Here is a 17,032-nt window from a genome sequence, read left to right as displayed (position 1 = left end):
AAATTGGTCAGAAAGAGATTACAAAACAGCAAGCAAGCACACAATAGGAAATATACTGCCTGTTTGCCTATGTCCTTGTGGCTCTCAGCTCAGGAATCAATGCATTCCTTTCTCAACTGTATTGTCAATGTATTTTCAACTCTCCTGCGATCCTTTCTTCTCCAAATTCTCCAGTCTTCATGGGAAGAGGGGGGGGGGGGGAATTGCCTAGTTCTTCCAACAGGATTTATTCAAATAGTATGGGATCATCTGAAGATCTGCTCTCTGACAAATCAAACATAGCTTTGGATGCAGGAGAACTGTCATTTTCTAGCAGTTTAGACTGTTATGCTGCTCTCTCTCACACCTGTCAAGTGAATCAGGGTAGCTGCCCGGCAAAATAAGATTTCCCATTTCACTGCATGGCCTCCCATCACTCTTTCATAGGGATACATTAAAACACATTGACCCAGGAACTGACTTGGAAATGTGTTGGGCACAGTGGAAAGGGCTAGCAGGAAAGATGGGGACTCTCTTGATGCCCAGGTGAGAGTGGCTATAGAGGACAGGGACCCTACATCACACCTGCACCAACTTCAAGTAGTTATAAAGCACCAGGCTGAACCCACTCCTGATGAAAGGCACGAAAAATCATTAGGTAACAAGAAAAGGACACACGGCACATTTACATTAAGGCTAACTGCAAACGGGGAATAGTCTTAATTCTTATCTAGCGTATATCACTTATTTTAAGAAAGATCAGGTTACCTGTCCTTATATAAGTTCCTTAAGATGGTTACCCAGGAATAATGTGGGAATCATATCAACTAACAAGATAGTATAGTCTTAAGAATAAAAAAAGTACCTTTTTGTTTAGTGTTTGTTTCAAACTTGGCAGCTTGAAGATGTGTAGACTTGAATTCCTACAATACCCCCGCCAGTATGCTGATCAGGAAATTCTGGGAGTTGAAGTCCTCACATCTTCCAGTTGCCAAGTATGAAAAACAATGGTTTAAGGAATGGTTTATAAAAGTCTGAAACTTGCCTTGTTGTAAAATAGAATATAATGGAACGGAAGGAGTGAGAATGGAATGGCATAGAGCTGGAAGGGACCCTACCATTTCAGACAAGTGGCTGTCCAGTCTCTTAAAACCTCCAGTGATACGCAACTTCTGAAGTTATTAAACTTCATAATTGCAAAACAACAGCAACCTATTCAAAATGAACGATCCCAAAACAGGTTTAGCGAATCTGCACAAGCCCAGACTAGTACAGCGGGTTAAAAACCGGGAGAGCCAGTCCCTTCCTCAGACCCCACAAGCAAGCAATGGCAAAATAAATAATAATAATAATCGTCCAAAAACTTCCTAAGAAAACTGCAGGGGCTCGTTCAGGCAGTCGCCAGGAATCGACCCTGACTCGTAGGTGCGCACACGTGCACGTACACACGGGTGTCCTCCGCGGCCTGGGGGTGAATCGAAAAGGCAGGACTTTTAGCTTCCACCATCCCCAGCCCATACGACCCAAAGATAAAAAAGACAGGTAAACCCCTCCCATTGTCGGGACTTCCCCGCCGTAAAAGCGGCCCTCCTCCCGTGGGAGAGCCGAGGAGAAGACCGGTCTCCCCGGCCTTTTGTGAGCTCAGCTCCGCCCACAGACGGCCCTCCTGTCCTGCCTCTCTGCCCTTCAGGTCACGGTGGGCCGCGGTCGGGAAAAGGAAGCGCGGTCGACCCTGAGCTCTAGCGAAGCGGCCAGACCATGATGGGGGCCGCTCGCCGGCACGTGGTGTGCGCCATGTCGGGCGGGGTGGACAGCGCCGTGGCGGCTCTGCTGCTGAGGCGAAGAGGTGAGGCTTCCCCAGCGGAGAACGGGGGCGAGAGCAGCTGGCCCCATATACATATATATTATTCAATATTGTCAATATTATATATTATATATATATGATTCTTTCCCTCAGCAGAACTTCCGTTCCGGTATATGGAAACTACAACTCCCGGCATTCCCCTTGCGAAGGGCCTTTGAGAGGGGTCGTAGTTAGCATCAGGTGGGCGAAGACCTGAGGGAAGGGGTTGCTCTGCGGGGATAAAACGCTCCTTTTGGGTCGGATTCCTGGAGGCTGTAGCAACAACAGCCATAGGGTTAGGGTCAGGGTTTTATATACATTTTACGCTGATAGAAACAAAGTTTATCCAATCAGAGACAAAGCTTTGTTATTAATGTGGGCAATGTCGTGCCCTTCCTTATCCATGGAGCATTCTTTGCCTGTGCTCTGTCTATACTTTATCTTTACACCAGGGGTGTCCAACCTTGGCAACTTTAAGACTTGTGGACTTCAACTCCCAGAATTCCTCAGCCAGCAAAGCTGGCTGAGGAAGTCTGGGAGTTAAGTCCTGCCTTAAAGTGCCAGGTTGACACCCCTGTTTTACAGTCAGTATCCCTTGTGTGTTCGTGCTCCTGAGCAGCCCCCACCCCACCTTACCTATGGAGCAGGATGTTCCTGGGAATTGTCTCCAAGGGTGTGTCTAGCTCTCAAGCTAGAAAAGGATACAATTCTCTTACAGAATGAATTCCTAACAAATGATTTCCATTTTCCTTAGCAAAATAGTACAAGCAAATTCTTTTAACAGATGCAAAGAGCAAAGGTTATTGACTTGATTCATGTCAAAATGTCTTTTCAACATAATCAGTCTATTGGCCACCCCCCCCCCAACAATCGTGAGTCCTCATTTTACCGATGAAGGGGGGGTGGGGGGTAGGGAGACACCAAATAATGAACATAGCTGCACTTAATAACAATTGGACAGACAGCACAACGCAAAAGATTCACTTTGGGATTCAGAGGTTTATTAGAATGTAAAGCATAGCAAACAAAGCCTTTGCTGTAGGTGCTTATATCACATTGCATACATAGGAGGATGAGGGGACTGGAGACTAAAATCTACGAAGAATGAACGGTTACAGGAACTGGGCCTGGTTAGTCTAGGGAAGAAAAGGACCAGGGGAGACAGGATAGCAGTCTTCCAATATTTGAGGAGCTTCCACAGAAAGGAGGAAGGGGTCAATTATTTTCTAAAGCGCCTGTAGGCCAGACAAGGAATAATAGATGGAAACTGAACAAGGAGAGATTTCTACCTGGAAATAAGGAGAAACTTTCTGACAGTGAGAACAATCAACCGATGGAACAGAAGTTGCCTTCGGAAGTTGTGGGAGCGCCATCACTTCAGACTTTTCAAGAAGAGATTGGACTGGCGTTTGTCAGAAATGGTGTAGGGTCTCCTGGTTGGGCGGGGGGTTGGACTAGATGACCTACAAGGTCCTTTCCAACTCTGATTATCTTTTATCCTCTTTCCCCATGGCCTCAGCCTCCGCTTCCCTGCTCCCCATTTCGGCATATAGGGAACTATTGTGTCCATCTCAGCTACCATTTCATCAGATGCACATGCTGATTACCAGTTTTCCTTTATACTTGCATCGGGCAATTTATGTCAATATTGAACCCATCTCAGGCCCCCCCCGTAACTTTTCTGTGCTAGAAGGGGGTCCCCCTTCTTTGGGTTATTATTTTGCCCTCAGACTGACCTTGGAAAAATGGCAGGCTGAGTCAACCTTGAGCTTGCTGAGATTCGAACTGCCAAATTGCAAGGAGCCGGCAGTCAAGGTGGTCCACGACTTACGACCATTATCCAACCCAAAATTTCTGTTGCTAAGTGAGATATTTGTTAACTGAGTTCTGCCCCGTTGTACAACCTTTCTTGTCACAGTTGTTGTTAAGTGAATTGCCGCAGTTAAGTTAGTAACATGGTTGTTAAGTGAATCTGGCTTCCCCTATTGACTTTGCTTATCAGAAGGCCACAAAAGGGGATCACATGACCCCCCCGGGACACTGCAACCGTCATAAATATGAGTCAGTTGCCAAGTGTCCAAATTTTGATCATGTGATCATAGGGATGCCACAAGGGTCATAAGAGTAAAAAAACCATAACAAGTCACTGTTTTCATTGCCATTGTAACTTTGAAAGGTCACTAAACAAACTGTTGTAAGTCGAGGACTACCTATATTCAAAATACTTCGTCCTGGTCTTCTTTCATAGCACATTTTAAGCTTCTCGGCCCTTCCTGCAACCCTAGACTCTCCTAGTAGTCTTCCATCCAAGCATTTAGTCTGTCTGAGCCTGCTTAGCTTTTGCAGATCAACCAAGGTCATCTAGGACCTCCATATAGCTTGTCATCCGTTAAATGATGCCCGATTCTTACAGATTGGCTTGCTCCTTGGGCATTCAGTGGGCACAACCTAGATCAGTGATGGCTAACCTTTCCATTGTCGCGTGCTGAAAGCGCATGCCTGCACCCATAATGTAATGCGTGCGTGACCTTCCCACGCCCCGCCCCACTGCGCATGTGTGCGTGCCTCCCTCCGCACATGCAGAGCAGATACCCGACAGCTGGCTGGCGGGAGGGCGCATGCGCAGTGGATCAGTTCCGGGCGACGGCTTGTGTGCCAGCAGAAATGGATCTGCGTGTCACAGATTCGCCATCATGGATCTAGATCCTAGAGCAGTGTTGTTTCAATCTTGGCAGCTTCAAGATGCTTGTACTTAAACTCCCAGAATTGCCCCAGCATATTGGCTGATGAATTCTGGGAGTTGAAATCCACACATCTTAAAAATTGCCAAGTTTGAAACATTGCTAGAAACCAACCCTTTTTTCTCAGCTTATCTTGTCTCTAGAGTGGCTGTTGTGAGGGAAAAAAATGGAGAAAGGATTTGTTTATACTGTAGAAGAAAGACATAAGAAATACAAAAAGACATCTATAATATGTTTTTTCTGACTCGTTATTCTGTGTTTCATATGTGTGCCAGTAGGAATATACTCCCATACTTCAGTTTGCAATTTTAAGTCTTATCTTCTTTTGGTTTTGGAAGGAGTTTTCTCCAGGGAACCCTGAAAAGTTGGAGTTTCATGCTAATGACCTAGCAGTATTTTTTTTAAGTGAGCAAACTTTCTCAATGATATTCTTTAAGTGAACAGTTAGTTTTTTAAAAAAAATCATTAAAATGATATTTACATGAATGAGTCATTTTAAATATTTCCAGCGTTGGGTATGGTTTTCAGGAATCAGATTCGCACACAAAGTGCTGCTGAGCATGCAGCTATTTTTAAGCATTTATTATACTTATTTTCAAATGTGTAAATAAAATTAAACCATTCTTAAAATATCTCAGCTGTTCTATGTAGCATAATCCTGGGGAAGAGATGCATTTGGTTTAAAAGAGTTGCAGACAGATACTGAGTGAGACCTACACTCAGACTTTGAAGGATATTTTTGCTAAGTTCTTATTTAATTCTGTATTTTATATTTTAATAATGAAACTAAACATGAGCTAATCAATGCTTTCATGGGCAGTCTGTGACCAGAGATGAATATTGAGTCCATTAGTGCCTACATATTTTGACACATCTAGCTTGAATGAAGATTTTCTACTTGTCATGGTCACACTTTACTATTCTGGGAATAGTATATTTTATAATAACACAGTAAGAGTTATCCAAATTTGGATAAAGTATAGGAGATACGAGTTTTTGCCATAGATGATTCAAACACTTTTTAAAAGTGAAAGATTTAACATTATTTGTAAGGATATCCACAGTATGTTCATTTTTCATGTACGGTATTGTCATTTATATTTCTCATTTCTTTACTTTCCCCATTTGAGCAGGATATGATGTGACTGGGGTGTTCATGAACAACTGGGATTTGGTGGATGAAAAGGGAATTTGTCAAGGCAATCAAGATTGTGAAGATGCTTATAAAGTGTGTCAGATACTCAATATTCCATTTCGCCAAGTTTCCTATGTTAAAGAATATTGGAATGAAGTGTTTAGGTAAGAGAATTTTCATAAATCTTTTGCTGAAAGAAAGCTTTGTGAAAGCTGGGAAGATTAGCAAGAGAAACAAAGAGAATGGGTTTCCTATGGAGGCTTTGCAAGCTTCTTTGACTAGTTCTTCTCTCCTCTGCTGCTCTTTATAATCTAGTAAAGCATCAATGCTCTTTGCTTTGGTTATGAAAGTGTATATCGAGGGCCTTCAAACTTGGCAAGTTTCAGACTTGTGGACTTCAACTCCCAGAATTCCTGAGCTAACATGACTGGAGGAGGAATTCTGGGAGTTGAAGTCCACAAGTCTTAAAGCTGTCAAGTTTAGTTTGAAGACCCCTGGTGTACATGAAAAACGGCCCAATTTTAGAACATTCTGAAGTCTAATAAAACTCCTTTGCCTCTGGAAGCAAAAACAATCCACCATGGCCCAGAAGGAAGCTTATTTGAGAAGCTGCAAGTAATAAGCTAAAGATACAGACTTTCTTGAGTTGAATTTAACTTCTGATGACTACAATACTGGCACATGGTTTTCCTGGGGGTAATGTGGAAGTTATTCACCATTTCCTATTTATGGTATACAGGTGGTCCTTGACTTACAACCATTCATTTAGTAGCTGTTTGAAGTTACAACAGCACTGAAAAAAAATTATACCCAGTCCTCACACTTATGACAGCATCCACTTAGTCACATGATTAAAATTTGGGCACACGGAACTGCATATATTTGTGATGGTTGCAGCATCTCAGGGTCATTTGAAAAAACACTGCTATAAACCAATCCTTTTTTCAGCCATGTCATCTTTAAATGATTAAAATAAGGTGCTTAATTACAAACTGAAACAACTTCAGTACAATCTGGTCAAAACAAAGAGATTTCTCAATTTTGATCAGCTTATTCTGATGAATTTGAAATGATTCAGGTGTTTAGCTTTATGTAAAATAATTGGGATTCTTGATGGAACAGTAAATATGCCCCTGCATTTCCCAAAACTCATAATCATTCTAATGTTTCTTTTTTCTTACCTACAGCTACCTTTTAAATGAATATGAAGTTGGACGGACACCTAATCCTGATATTATATGTAATAAAAACATCAAATTCAATTATTTCCTACACTATGCTATGAATAACATTGGTAAGTTCTATTTTCAATGGTGTTTTCCTTTCTGAAAAATGAAGATCTAGAATAAACCTGAAAATCAGTCCCAATTTTGCATGCAATCTTTTTATAGCCTATCACGATCTGGCTTTTCAGATCAATCTTTGTCTTAATTGAAGGTGCATTTCTTACATTTCTGTATTCTGAGAAAGTATTACTGAATTCAGTGAAGTTTCCTCCTGACCAAAGCGATACAGTATAAAATGAGGAATATCATAAAAATCAAAAGTTGTGAAATATATTAAAAGTCTTGCTAAAATAAAAGCATCCAATTTCCCTTTATTTTTTTATAAAACTATACCAGGAGCTGATGCAATAGCAACTGGACACTATGCAAGGACCTCGTTGGAAGATAATGAAGTTTTTCAACAAAAGTACAAACAAAAATCATCAGGACTTTTCAGAAATAGATTTGAAATAAGAAACAGTAAGTGCTCTATTCTTTAAATCCAGATTAGATATGTAGCATCAATGCTCAGTCATCCAGGTCATGGTTGTCCCAAAGGTGCTTTTTCAGGAGGCAACTGGATTGTCTTGTTTTTGTTTGAAGACATTTCACTTCAAATACTAGAAGCTTCAAATGGATTTCCAGAAAAATGGCAGATTATAGGAACCATTTGCGCTTCAAATTGATATGCAGACAACACAGACTCCACAGACTCATCCCCAACAGCTGGCGCCTGTCTTCAACAGTGAAGGGACACAGGGCAGAAAACATCCTGCAGCCAAGAAGGCTCCACACCCATTTGCACTACGCAGGTGACCCTGAGGACACATACAAATCTCCAAGTGGCCTCAATGACCCTCTAAAAGGATGCAAATGACCTGCTGCCTGCAAGGAATATAAATCCTTCCGTTCCCCGCCATCCAGTCAGAGCTGAAGAAGCTTCTTAGATGAGAAGAGAAACTTTTTCTTCAAAGAAAAACAAGAAAGTCCAGTTGCCTCTTTAAAAAAAAAAAAAACACCTTTGGGTAGCATCAATTAGTACAATGAAATGAATGGTTAGTAATAGTCACCTTGTCTGCGAAAGTCTTAGAATACAGATTACAATGAGAAAAGAAGATGAAGAAGAACAGCTAATTGATGTTACATTTTTGCAGAAAGAAAACTAGAAAAGCTGCTGCATTGACTTAAAGTAGTATTATTTCATGTCAAAGTATCATATAACATATATCGTCATCATATCAAAGATACCAGATCAAGAGCCTTTTTACTGAATATTACTTGAAACAAAACCACATTTCTTATTTGTTGTTGTAATGACAAGGCAGTCGAGGTGTTTGATCATGATCAATTGAATCATCATGATGAACTTTATTGGAGTCTAGTCTTACATTTATACACATTTTTAGTAATCCTCTAACATTGGTTAACTTTAGTTTCTGCTCAGCTTTCGTTACTGTTTAGCATAGTAATTAACACAATTATCTCTAGTTAAAGTCTAACATATGTTTACTTCCTCTCTCTAATCCTTCTTTGCATTAGTGATTTTATTTGCCTGAGTTGTATTTGTTTTGGAACCTTCATTATCTGAGGTTTGCCATCAAGATAATGTCATTCCTGCAATTACAACTCTACAATTTGTTACTTTGGTTCTCTTGGCATATAGAATTAATTGCATAGTGTATTGGCTTCTTTTATGGTTTTCTGCCATGCTACCATTTTCTGTGATTTAAAGAATCAAACCAAATTTGATATGAATGCATAGTCACTAGAGAGAGACAGAGACACACGACAGACAAACAGACAGAGAGATTCATTTGCTTTTTTCCCCCTTTTGCTATCTACAGCTCTATCTTTTCTCATCCTTTGCAGTAATAAGGGGTTTGAACCTCCCTTTCATGGATGCCAATGGCCTCTCTCAATCCACTACCTCTTTTTGAGCATGCATTTCTCTCTTCATACTTCATGGTGTCCCCCTGAAGCATGGTCCATAGGTGGAAGAGCTACTCTTCCATTGTGTGATGACCGGAGTGTAACAAAAATGTAACAAAATCCAAAACGTAAATAAATGTCCTTTAATGCCTCCAACTTGGCCCCACTGTTCAATAATTCTCAGTTGGAGATAAAACTTATTCAAAAATAGTCTTCCCGCGGGCCATGTGGGCGGCGCAGCCTTGTTTTTCTGCGCAGCCTGGATGAATTGCTTTGTGGGGGTGAGATTTCTCTGCGGCCCACCAAAATTTTCTCATGGTCCACCGGTGGGCCGTGGCCCACCAGTTGGCGACCGCTGCTTTATTAGATAGGCTCAGTTACAGTGGCAGCGAGTACACCACTGAAAGACCAGGTTAGGAACAGATAATTATGGGGACTTTTTTTCCACGTGCCTGAACAAGGAAATAGCTTTCCCTACTAATTTCTCATCTTTCTCATTTTCACTGAAGGCCTAGTTTTCGGAATGTAACGCGGTAAACAAAGTACGTGAAAGAGAGAGGAATATAGCCATTCAGCCTTATTTTATCTTATTGTCTTTTCTCTCCTCCTCTTGCAGCTGTCAAACTTCTTCAGGGAGCTGATCACAATAAAGACCAAACGTTCTTCCTCAGCCAGATTCCTCAAGAAGCTTTGCAGAAAACCATTTTTCCTCTTGGAGACTTAACAAAAGACTTTGTGAAGAAGATAGCTGCAGAACATCAACTTTACCATGTGTTGAAAAAAAAAGAGGCATGGTAACATTTCCTACTCAAAGGACTCTATCATTATAAGGGGAAAAAGGACAAACCATTATAATTTAGAGCAGTGTTTCTCAATCTGGCACATGCGTTTCCCTCTTCATACTTCATAGCATCCCCCTGAAGGCTGGCCCATATGAGGAAGACCTACTCTTCCATTAAGACGTGTGGACTACACCAAAAATTCCCCAGCCAACAATCACCAAGTTTGAAAAACATTAGTTGCCTTTGCAATCTGGAAATGACCAAAAGCTGTTCTTTCGACTGATCATGTGTCTGGATAAAATTACCAATTGTGCCATTTTAGTGTTTTGATCATTTCTAAGTCAGGAATTAGTTTTATCTTTCATTGTAGCCAAGTAGGATAGTCTTCTGCTGAACACATATTTTTGTATGAGCTGTCGGCATTTCATATTGTTTATTTTTTCCTCTAAAGTTCAGTATATTTTCTTTAAGTTTATTAATGCTTCTAAATAGGTGGATTTGTAAGTGGGAATAGATAGATATAAAGAGCTGTTATTTGAATTTTCAAAAAAAACCTAAAAGATGACCATCAATTGTGTTTTATTTTAGAGCATGGGCCTCTGTTTTGTTGGTAAAAGGGATTTTTCAGAGTTCCTTCTTGAGGTGAGAAATTACTGATTCACAAATTTTATGAACATGTGTATGTTTTATTTTATTATTACTTTCAATGTGTATTACTTTTAAATGGGATTTAAATTGAGAAGATGTTTTTTCCCCCCTCGTAGTATCTGCAACCACGTCCTGGAAATTTTGTCTCCATTGAAGATGGCAAAGTTCTTGGAACACATAAGGGTGAGCAAGTGTTTTTTTAATTCAGTTCCTATTAAATGTTGTGAAATATAAAGATCTGTATATTTACCCCCTGCCCCTCCCTCCCCCCCTTGAATTTGGCAACATAAAACTCAGTACATCTTTAATTTTCTTCAAACTATCCCATCACCATGAGCCATGATGGCACAGTGGGTAGAATGCAGTACAGCAGGCTTAACTCTGCTGATTGCCAGCTGCCAGCAATTTGCCAGTTCAAATCCCACCAGGCTCAAGGTTGACTCAGCCTTCCATCCTTCCGAGGTGGGTAAAATGAGGACCGGGATTGTTGGGGGCAATAGGCTGACTCCGTAAACTGCTTAGAGAGGGCTGTAAAGCACTGTGAAGTGGTATGTAAGTATAAGTGCTATTACTTTTGCTATCTGGCAATGGATTCTAATGAGCTCGGAACCCCAAACCCCTACAATATCCTCTGGTTAAAGACATCTGGCCGCAAAAGTTTCAAATTAGGTGGCGAGTTATTAAACATTTGGTTACTGTTTTTATTAGTTGACACTGTGTAAGGAAGTGGGATTTTATAAAGTGAACAAAATGTGGATCCTTTAATCTCCTTAAAAATAAACGGTAAAGCAGGCTAAACATAAACATACTTAAGAAAGGAATCTATTAGTGCTGAAAATTAGACCAGACTTGTAAGGGAAGAATAATGTTTTTTTTTCAGGGAGAGAGGAGGGGTAATAATTACGGGGCCTGGTCTGGGAGGTTTGAGAAGGCTGGTTTGCCTATGGAAAGGGATTCCATAGCATGACAAGGTAAGGGATTATAGGTTAGGGGTTGCAACAGCACAATCAAAGACCTGTCCCTCTGTTGGAAAAACGTTGGTTAGGATGAGACTGTTAAGGAGAATGAGTTTAAATGACAACCATACATCCAGTAGTTATGTGTTTCCTTTCTGCATTTTGCCTCTTGACTAAACATTCTTAATCTTTTTCTTTCCCCTTTTTTTTCCATATATTTGTGGGTTATATTTTAAAATACGTGTTTTCCTTTTCTTAGGTTGCTTCTTATATACGTTTGGCCAGAACGCCAAGCTAAGAAACTCCAGTCATGCATGGTTTGTTGTAGATAAAAACATCTCCTCTGGGGAAGTTTTTGTGGTAAGTTTGCTTGCATTTGTACCATTTGGGAATGGTGCCTAAAAAGAATGTGTGGTTATTGCTGGCCCAAGATTCTTGGCTTTTGCATACAAAAGGAAAACCATAGCTGTTAGTCAACCAGGTGTCGAGAAGTTTCATTACATCCTGTTCAAACTAGCTTTTGATCAACAGAAAATTGAAAAGGAGGTTGGCACAAAGTAATGCAATAAACGGCAAGGAGCAAAAGAAGCGATCAGACCGTTTAGCTTCACCTTGGAACAAGCAAACGCCTTCATCCTCAGTGTTTCATTTCACCTTAAGTCCAACCATCATCCTGTTCTATTGTTAGTGATGGCCACTGTCGCAGGCTGGAAGGGCTGACTTGTACAGCGCATGCGCTGGGGTCCTTCTGCTTCTCTCTCCCCTTATCAAAGGGAAACAGATGCCCATTTGTGAGGGTGGAAGCAGCTGTGAGATTTCGATCCCTGTGTCATTACAAAAGTCACACAATGTGACCTCAGCACTGGGAGGGGCTGAGCAAGCAGCAGAACTTTGATGGACATGTTGAAGCTGTCCACTTGCTGCCTCTTACATCAGTATTTCCCTCTTTCAGTGGATAGTGCATGGATACACAAGTATCTAAGAAGACACTGGACAGCCACTTGTCTGAAATGGTATAGAGTCTCCTGCGTGAGCAGGAGGATGGACTAGAAGACCATCAAGGTCCCTCCTAAGTAGTCCTCATGTAGCAACTGCAATCATTTAGTGACTTTGCAATTACACCAGTGATGAAACAGTAGCTTTTATGTCCAATTCTTGCATTCATGAGGATTGTAAGGCAAAGAAAGGTTGAAGTAAGATCATGCGTGTAGTCCTGTATCGCTTAGTAACTGCTTCGCTTAACAGTGGAGTTGCCATTACTAATTGAGGTCGCTAGGTGAGTATTACCTATACTTAATAAGCTCCTTTAAGCCTGGATAAAATCCCTAAATTTATATGGGAAACAGTGCAGTGGTGGGATTCAAAATTTTTTACTACCAGTTCGGTGGGTGTGGCTTGGTGGGCGTGACTTGATGCTCATGGCAGGGAAGGATACTGTAAAATATCCATTCCCTCCCCACTCCTGGGGGAGGGTTACCACCAGTTCTCTGAACTACTCAAAATTTCCGCTACCGGTTCTCCAGAACTGGTCAGAACCTGCTGAATCCACCTCTGAAACAGTGGCTCCACTCTTGCGGCAGTGCTTTTGTTCTTTCTTGGCCCTTCAAAGGATGACATTTTGGAGATATAGTGCTCAGTTAAGTTTAATATCTACCTAGGCAAAAACATAATTTCTTCATATTACTTCCGTATAATTATGGTTAAAACAAACCATGGTTAAGTTCTAGGACCAAGACTTTCCTGTTTTTTTGTAGGAAACAAAACATTTCATAACAATTACACAGTGCAATGTTTCGTGATCTTGGCAACTTTAGATGCATGGATTTCAATTCCCAGAATTGTGAGAGTTGAAGTTCATGTATCACAAAGTTGCTAAGATTGAGAAATACTGATCTAGTTTAACTGAATAAGCCTGTTAGTATCAATAAATTACGGTATGAGCCATGAGGGGTCATCACCCTGGGGCCTGTATGGCTATTGGAGACCCCTGCGATCACATTAGCAGCAGCTAACAGCATGGTTGTTGAAAATTAGCAGACTGTTTCCCTCGTTTTGGAAGGCGGAGCCCATATAAAAGTCTTCAGATAGTTTTAAGATGGTTCAAATAAAGAAAAAAAAAATGCAGAGGAAAAAATAGAAATCCCGGCCAGCTGGTTCTATATGGTACTGTACTGTAGGTTAAGGTTAGCATTGCCTTTTGGACAACGTTAAATAATATTACATTTGCCCGCCCCAGTGTTCCATCAAACCCGCCTGTGATATTTTCTCCCCTTTATAAAGCAAATAAAATGAAGGTTCTTCCCAGGCTGTTGAAAACGAATGCAGTAAAGATTGCATTCACCGTCATCATCCCTGTAATAGAAAGAGGACCTCGTGGTTTGAGTTTTTACCCCCACTCTCAAAGCAGAAGTTTTATTTTGCCTTCCAGTTTAACTTTCAATTTTCTTTTACTTGTTGCTAATTTTATCTATATGTAGTGCTGAGGTGGTGAGCTGTAAATTAAATTATTATTATTTTTTGCATCCTTCCGAAGGCACCCTGCAGGGATCACCCTGCGCTTTATAGAGATCTTTTACGGACAAACAGAGTGCATTGGATCGCTGAGGAACCACCTGCCGAACTCATTCGGAACAAAATGATGGAGTGTAATTTCCGCTTCCAACACTTGATGGCGCTAGGTGACTAGCCTTTGTTCATGGAAAGATCTTGGTGGCACAAATGGCACAGATAGGGCACTTATAGAAGGGATATGTATATGATGTTTATTGCTTATGTTTATAAAAAGAAACATATTCATTATTCGCTCAGATCACAAATAGCATCAGATGAGAATGCAGGCTCTGAGGTTTTAACTTCTGGCTTCAATTGAGTTTTATGGGTTTGTAACGGGTAGTTTTAAATATCGAATTCTGTATTTTATTTCGGTGGTTTGATCGTTTAATTATGTGAGCCAGCCTAAGTCATTTAGACAGGCAATCAAATCAAATCCGTAAAAGTCAATCACTTAACAGTTTTTTTTTTTTAAATTTGTAGTACCTTGTACATTAACCCTAAATCAAGATGGATCAGTATGGTTGACTCTGGCTAAGCCAATAAGGGACCTTACAGCAGGGCAGGTATGTGCTGTGCCTTCTTCTCTGCGATTATATTAAATTTTCTAATCATCCCAGGACATATTTCCCAGGAAATACACTCAGTTGCACTTTTGAACAGATAGATTGAATAGCAAAGTATGGAACAGATTTTGTCCACGCACTGTATAATTCAGGGATGTCAAATTCAATTTCATTGAGAGCCACATCAGGACTGTGGTTGACCTTGGGGGGGAAGCGGGGGGGCGTGGCTGACTGGGTGGGCACGGCCAGCTTGATGCCACACCCCAAACTGCTGGCAACTTTCCTCTTTGCCCTGGGTAGACCAAGCCAAAGCCACACGGGCCCGATGTTTCCTCTTTGCGTTGGATAGACCGGACTGAAGCGACGTGGGCCAGTTCCTTACATTTTCTAGGACGGCCTCACGGGCCGGATCTGTGCAATTGTGGGCCGGATTCAGCCCCTGGGCCTTGTGTTTGACACCCCTGGTATAACTGGACAAAAGAAGCAGTTTGTTCATACATATTATTGGTAGATTTATTAAACAATTACATATGTGTGAGTAGAAAATCTCAGCGAGAATCTTGGTTCTATCCATTGCTGAATGCTTGAACATGATCCAGCACGGCTGGCGTGATTCATAATAATTTCCCCTTGAGTTTTGTTTGATTCTCAGCACAGAGGGAAAGGTTTTATAAGCATCTATATTGCGTTTGTCTGCTAGCCATGGTAATAATGGGGGAAATTAAGCTATATTTGAAGCCCTATAGGTATTTACTTGCAAGGAGGCCTCATTTATTCTCCAAGAAAAATATTGCTAATAATATTGAATGAAATGTAGTAGAATACATTCTTATGTGCAGAAAATACCAAATACGATCTGTGGATCTCAGCAAAGGTGGAGGAGGGAGGGCAAGCCTGCTCTGTTTGCACTTATCCTGGATAAGCTGGTCCACTTTTTTCCCCTGGTTAAGATGGTTCAGTAGTCTAACCTTTGGTTAGAAATGTTTCTCAAGCTCAGCCATTTTAAGATAGGTGGATTTCAACTCCCAAAATTCCCCAACCAGCTGAAGCTGAAGCTGGCTAGAGAATTATGGGACTTGGAAGTCCACCCATCTTCTGAAGTTGTTGAGATTGAGAAACACTTGAGAATTTTGGAGGGAAAATCACACATCTTTACTTGGCTAAATACAATGGAACTCTACTCTTTCTCTGCCCTTTTTTGCCTCCTCACCACCGTTAACACAGCAAAAATAGCAACTCTAATGGAAGGAGGAGAATGATAGCTTTCATAATTAGCAAAAAAAAAACATTCAGAGGGCTTGTTAAGCTGCAGGCTTTATCAAGTCCTGTCATGCAAGTTGACGTTGTGGAATAGATTCTGTAAATAACCCAGAGTCAGTGAAAAAGAGTAGGATGTAAGAGCTCTACCCACTTTGTAAAAAAAAAAAAAATCTCATCATTAAGAAGCCTCTGAATCACTGATTGCTTAAAACTGTGAGAAACTTCAAATTGAGCATATTTTTCACAAAGGAAATAATGCAGCTGGGAAAAGGGAGAGACTCCGCTGAATTCCTTAATTCGGCACATTAGTTATAAGATGTGTGAATATAACCTGTTGTGATTCACCTTTGGTTGGTTTGTTAGATTATTATAATTAATTCATTATTTCAGACTTCATTGGGAAGCTCTCCTTACCATGTGAACTGAAAAAAAAAACCTGTTTGAATGCAAGAATTATCTTAACAGTGATTTACTTAGATGCTAGTTCTATTTACACCGCTAAGAAAGATCACCTAATAATTATGGTAATAATTCTACTAGCAATGAATTCACTCTCCCATTCTCTACATCAGGGGTCTCCAACCTTGGCAACTTTAAGACTTGTGGAATTCTGGGAGTTGAAGTCCACAAGTCTTAAAGTTGCCAAGGTTGGAGACCCCTGCTCTACATTATATGGGATGTTTAAAAGCTAAGTAGTCAGGTGATCTTCCCCCCCGCCCTCTTCTCAGTACACAACCTCACGCTTCATGCAGTACAAATTGTCACTCTTCTGTCTTCCAGTTTGCTGTTTTCTACAAGGGAGATGACTGCCTAGGCAGCGGCATGATTCTGCGACTGGGGCCTTCCGTCTTTACTTTGGAACAAGGCAGGAATAGGGAGACTGCTGGTGTGACCATTCCAGCTGACGAGGTCACTGTACAGCCGACCAAATGACTTCTTGCTTTTTTTTAAAATCAAGCAGAGAATTTTTTTTTTAAAAAAACTAGTTAGTTAAAAGCCTTGGAATCATCATCGGATACACGAATGCCCACCTGGATATGTTTGGAATTTATCTGAAAAAATAAATAAAAATAAAACAGTTGTGACATATGGAATGACTCTTCCCATCACTTGAAACCCAGCCTTGTGCAGAAGTTAAACAGAAGGCGACAACACTCGAATAAGTGTGTATAGGATTGCAATGTAACTTATACTGATTGAAGAATCCTGTTAAGATCATGTAAGTAAGTTTTCAGGAATGTGGAACAGGAGATCATGGCTAAACCTACTGTTGTGTCGTCACAAGGACGACCAGATTTAAGAATAGTTTTTATCCAAGTGCAGTTTTGAGCTTGAATGCAGGGTCATAAGAATTTTTGTGGAATTTAATGGCTGAGAG

At 40.8% G+C, this 17,032-nt stretch overlaps 1 protein-coding gene across 2 annotated transcripts; it reads left to right on the top strand.

Moving 5' to 3' along the window:
- Positions 1–1,451: 1,451 nt before the first annotated feature.
- TRMU (tRNA mitochondrial 2-thiouridylase) lies at positions 1,452–16,743 on the top strand. Of its 2 annotated transcripts, XM_087969435.1 has the most exons (12): positions 1,571–1,825; positions 1,940–2,023; positions 5,697–5,862; positions 6,886–6,992; positions 7,321–7,443; positions 9,509–9,681; positions 10,263–10,316; positions 10,439–10,505; positions 11,538–11,638; positions 13,812–13,956; positions 14,312–14,394; positions 16,435–16,743. In XM_087969435.1, the coding sequence occupies exons 3-12, from the start codon at positions 5,720–5,722 to the stop codon at positions 16,585–16,587; spliced, it is 1,149 nt and encodes a 382-aa protein (XP_087825561.1). In that variant the 5' UTR covers positions 1,571–1,825; positions 1,940–2,023; positions 5,697–5,719; the 3' UTR covers positions 16,588–16,743. The 2 variants fall into 2 exon arrangements, with proteins under 2 accessions (XP_026533435.1, XP_087825561.1); XM_026677650.2 differs by lacking the exon at positions 1,940–2,023 and having other exon boundaries at positions 1,452–1,825.
- Positions 16,744–17,032: the final 289 nt, after the last annotated feature.

Source organism: Notechis scutatus, chromosome 6 (genome assembly GCF_049901735.1).
Source record: "Notechis scutatus isolate UNSWTSFEM ecotype Mainland chromosome 6, rNotScu1.2, whole genome shotgun sequence".
Classification (NCBI taxonomy): Eukaryota; Metazoa; Chordata; class Lepidosauria; order Squamata; family Elapidae; genus Notechis; species Notechis scutatus.
This window is presented reverse-complemented; position numbering and strand designations above follow the sequence as displayed.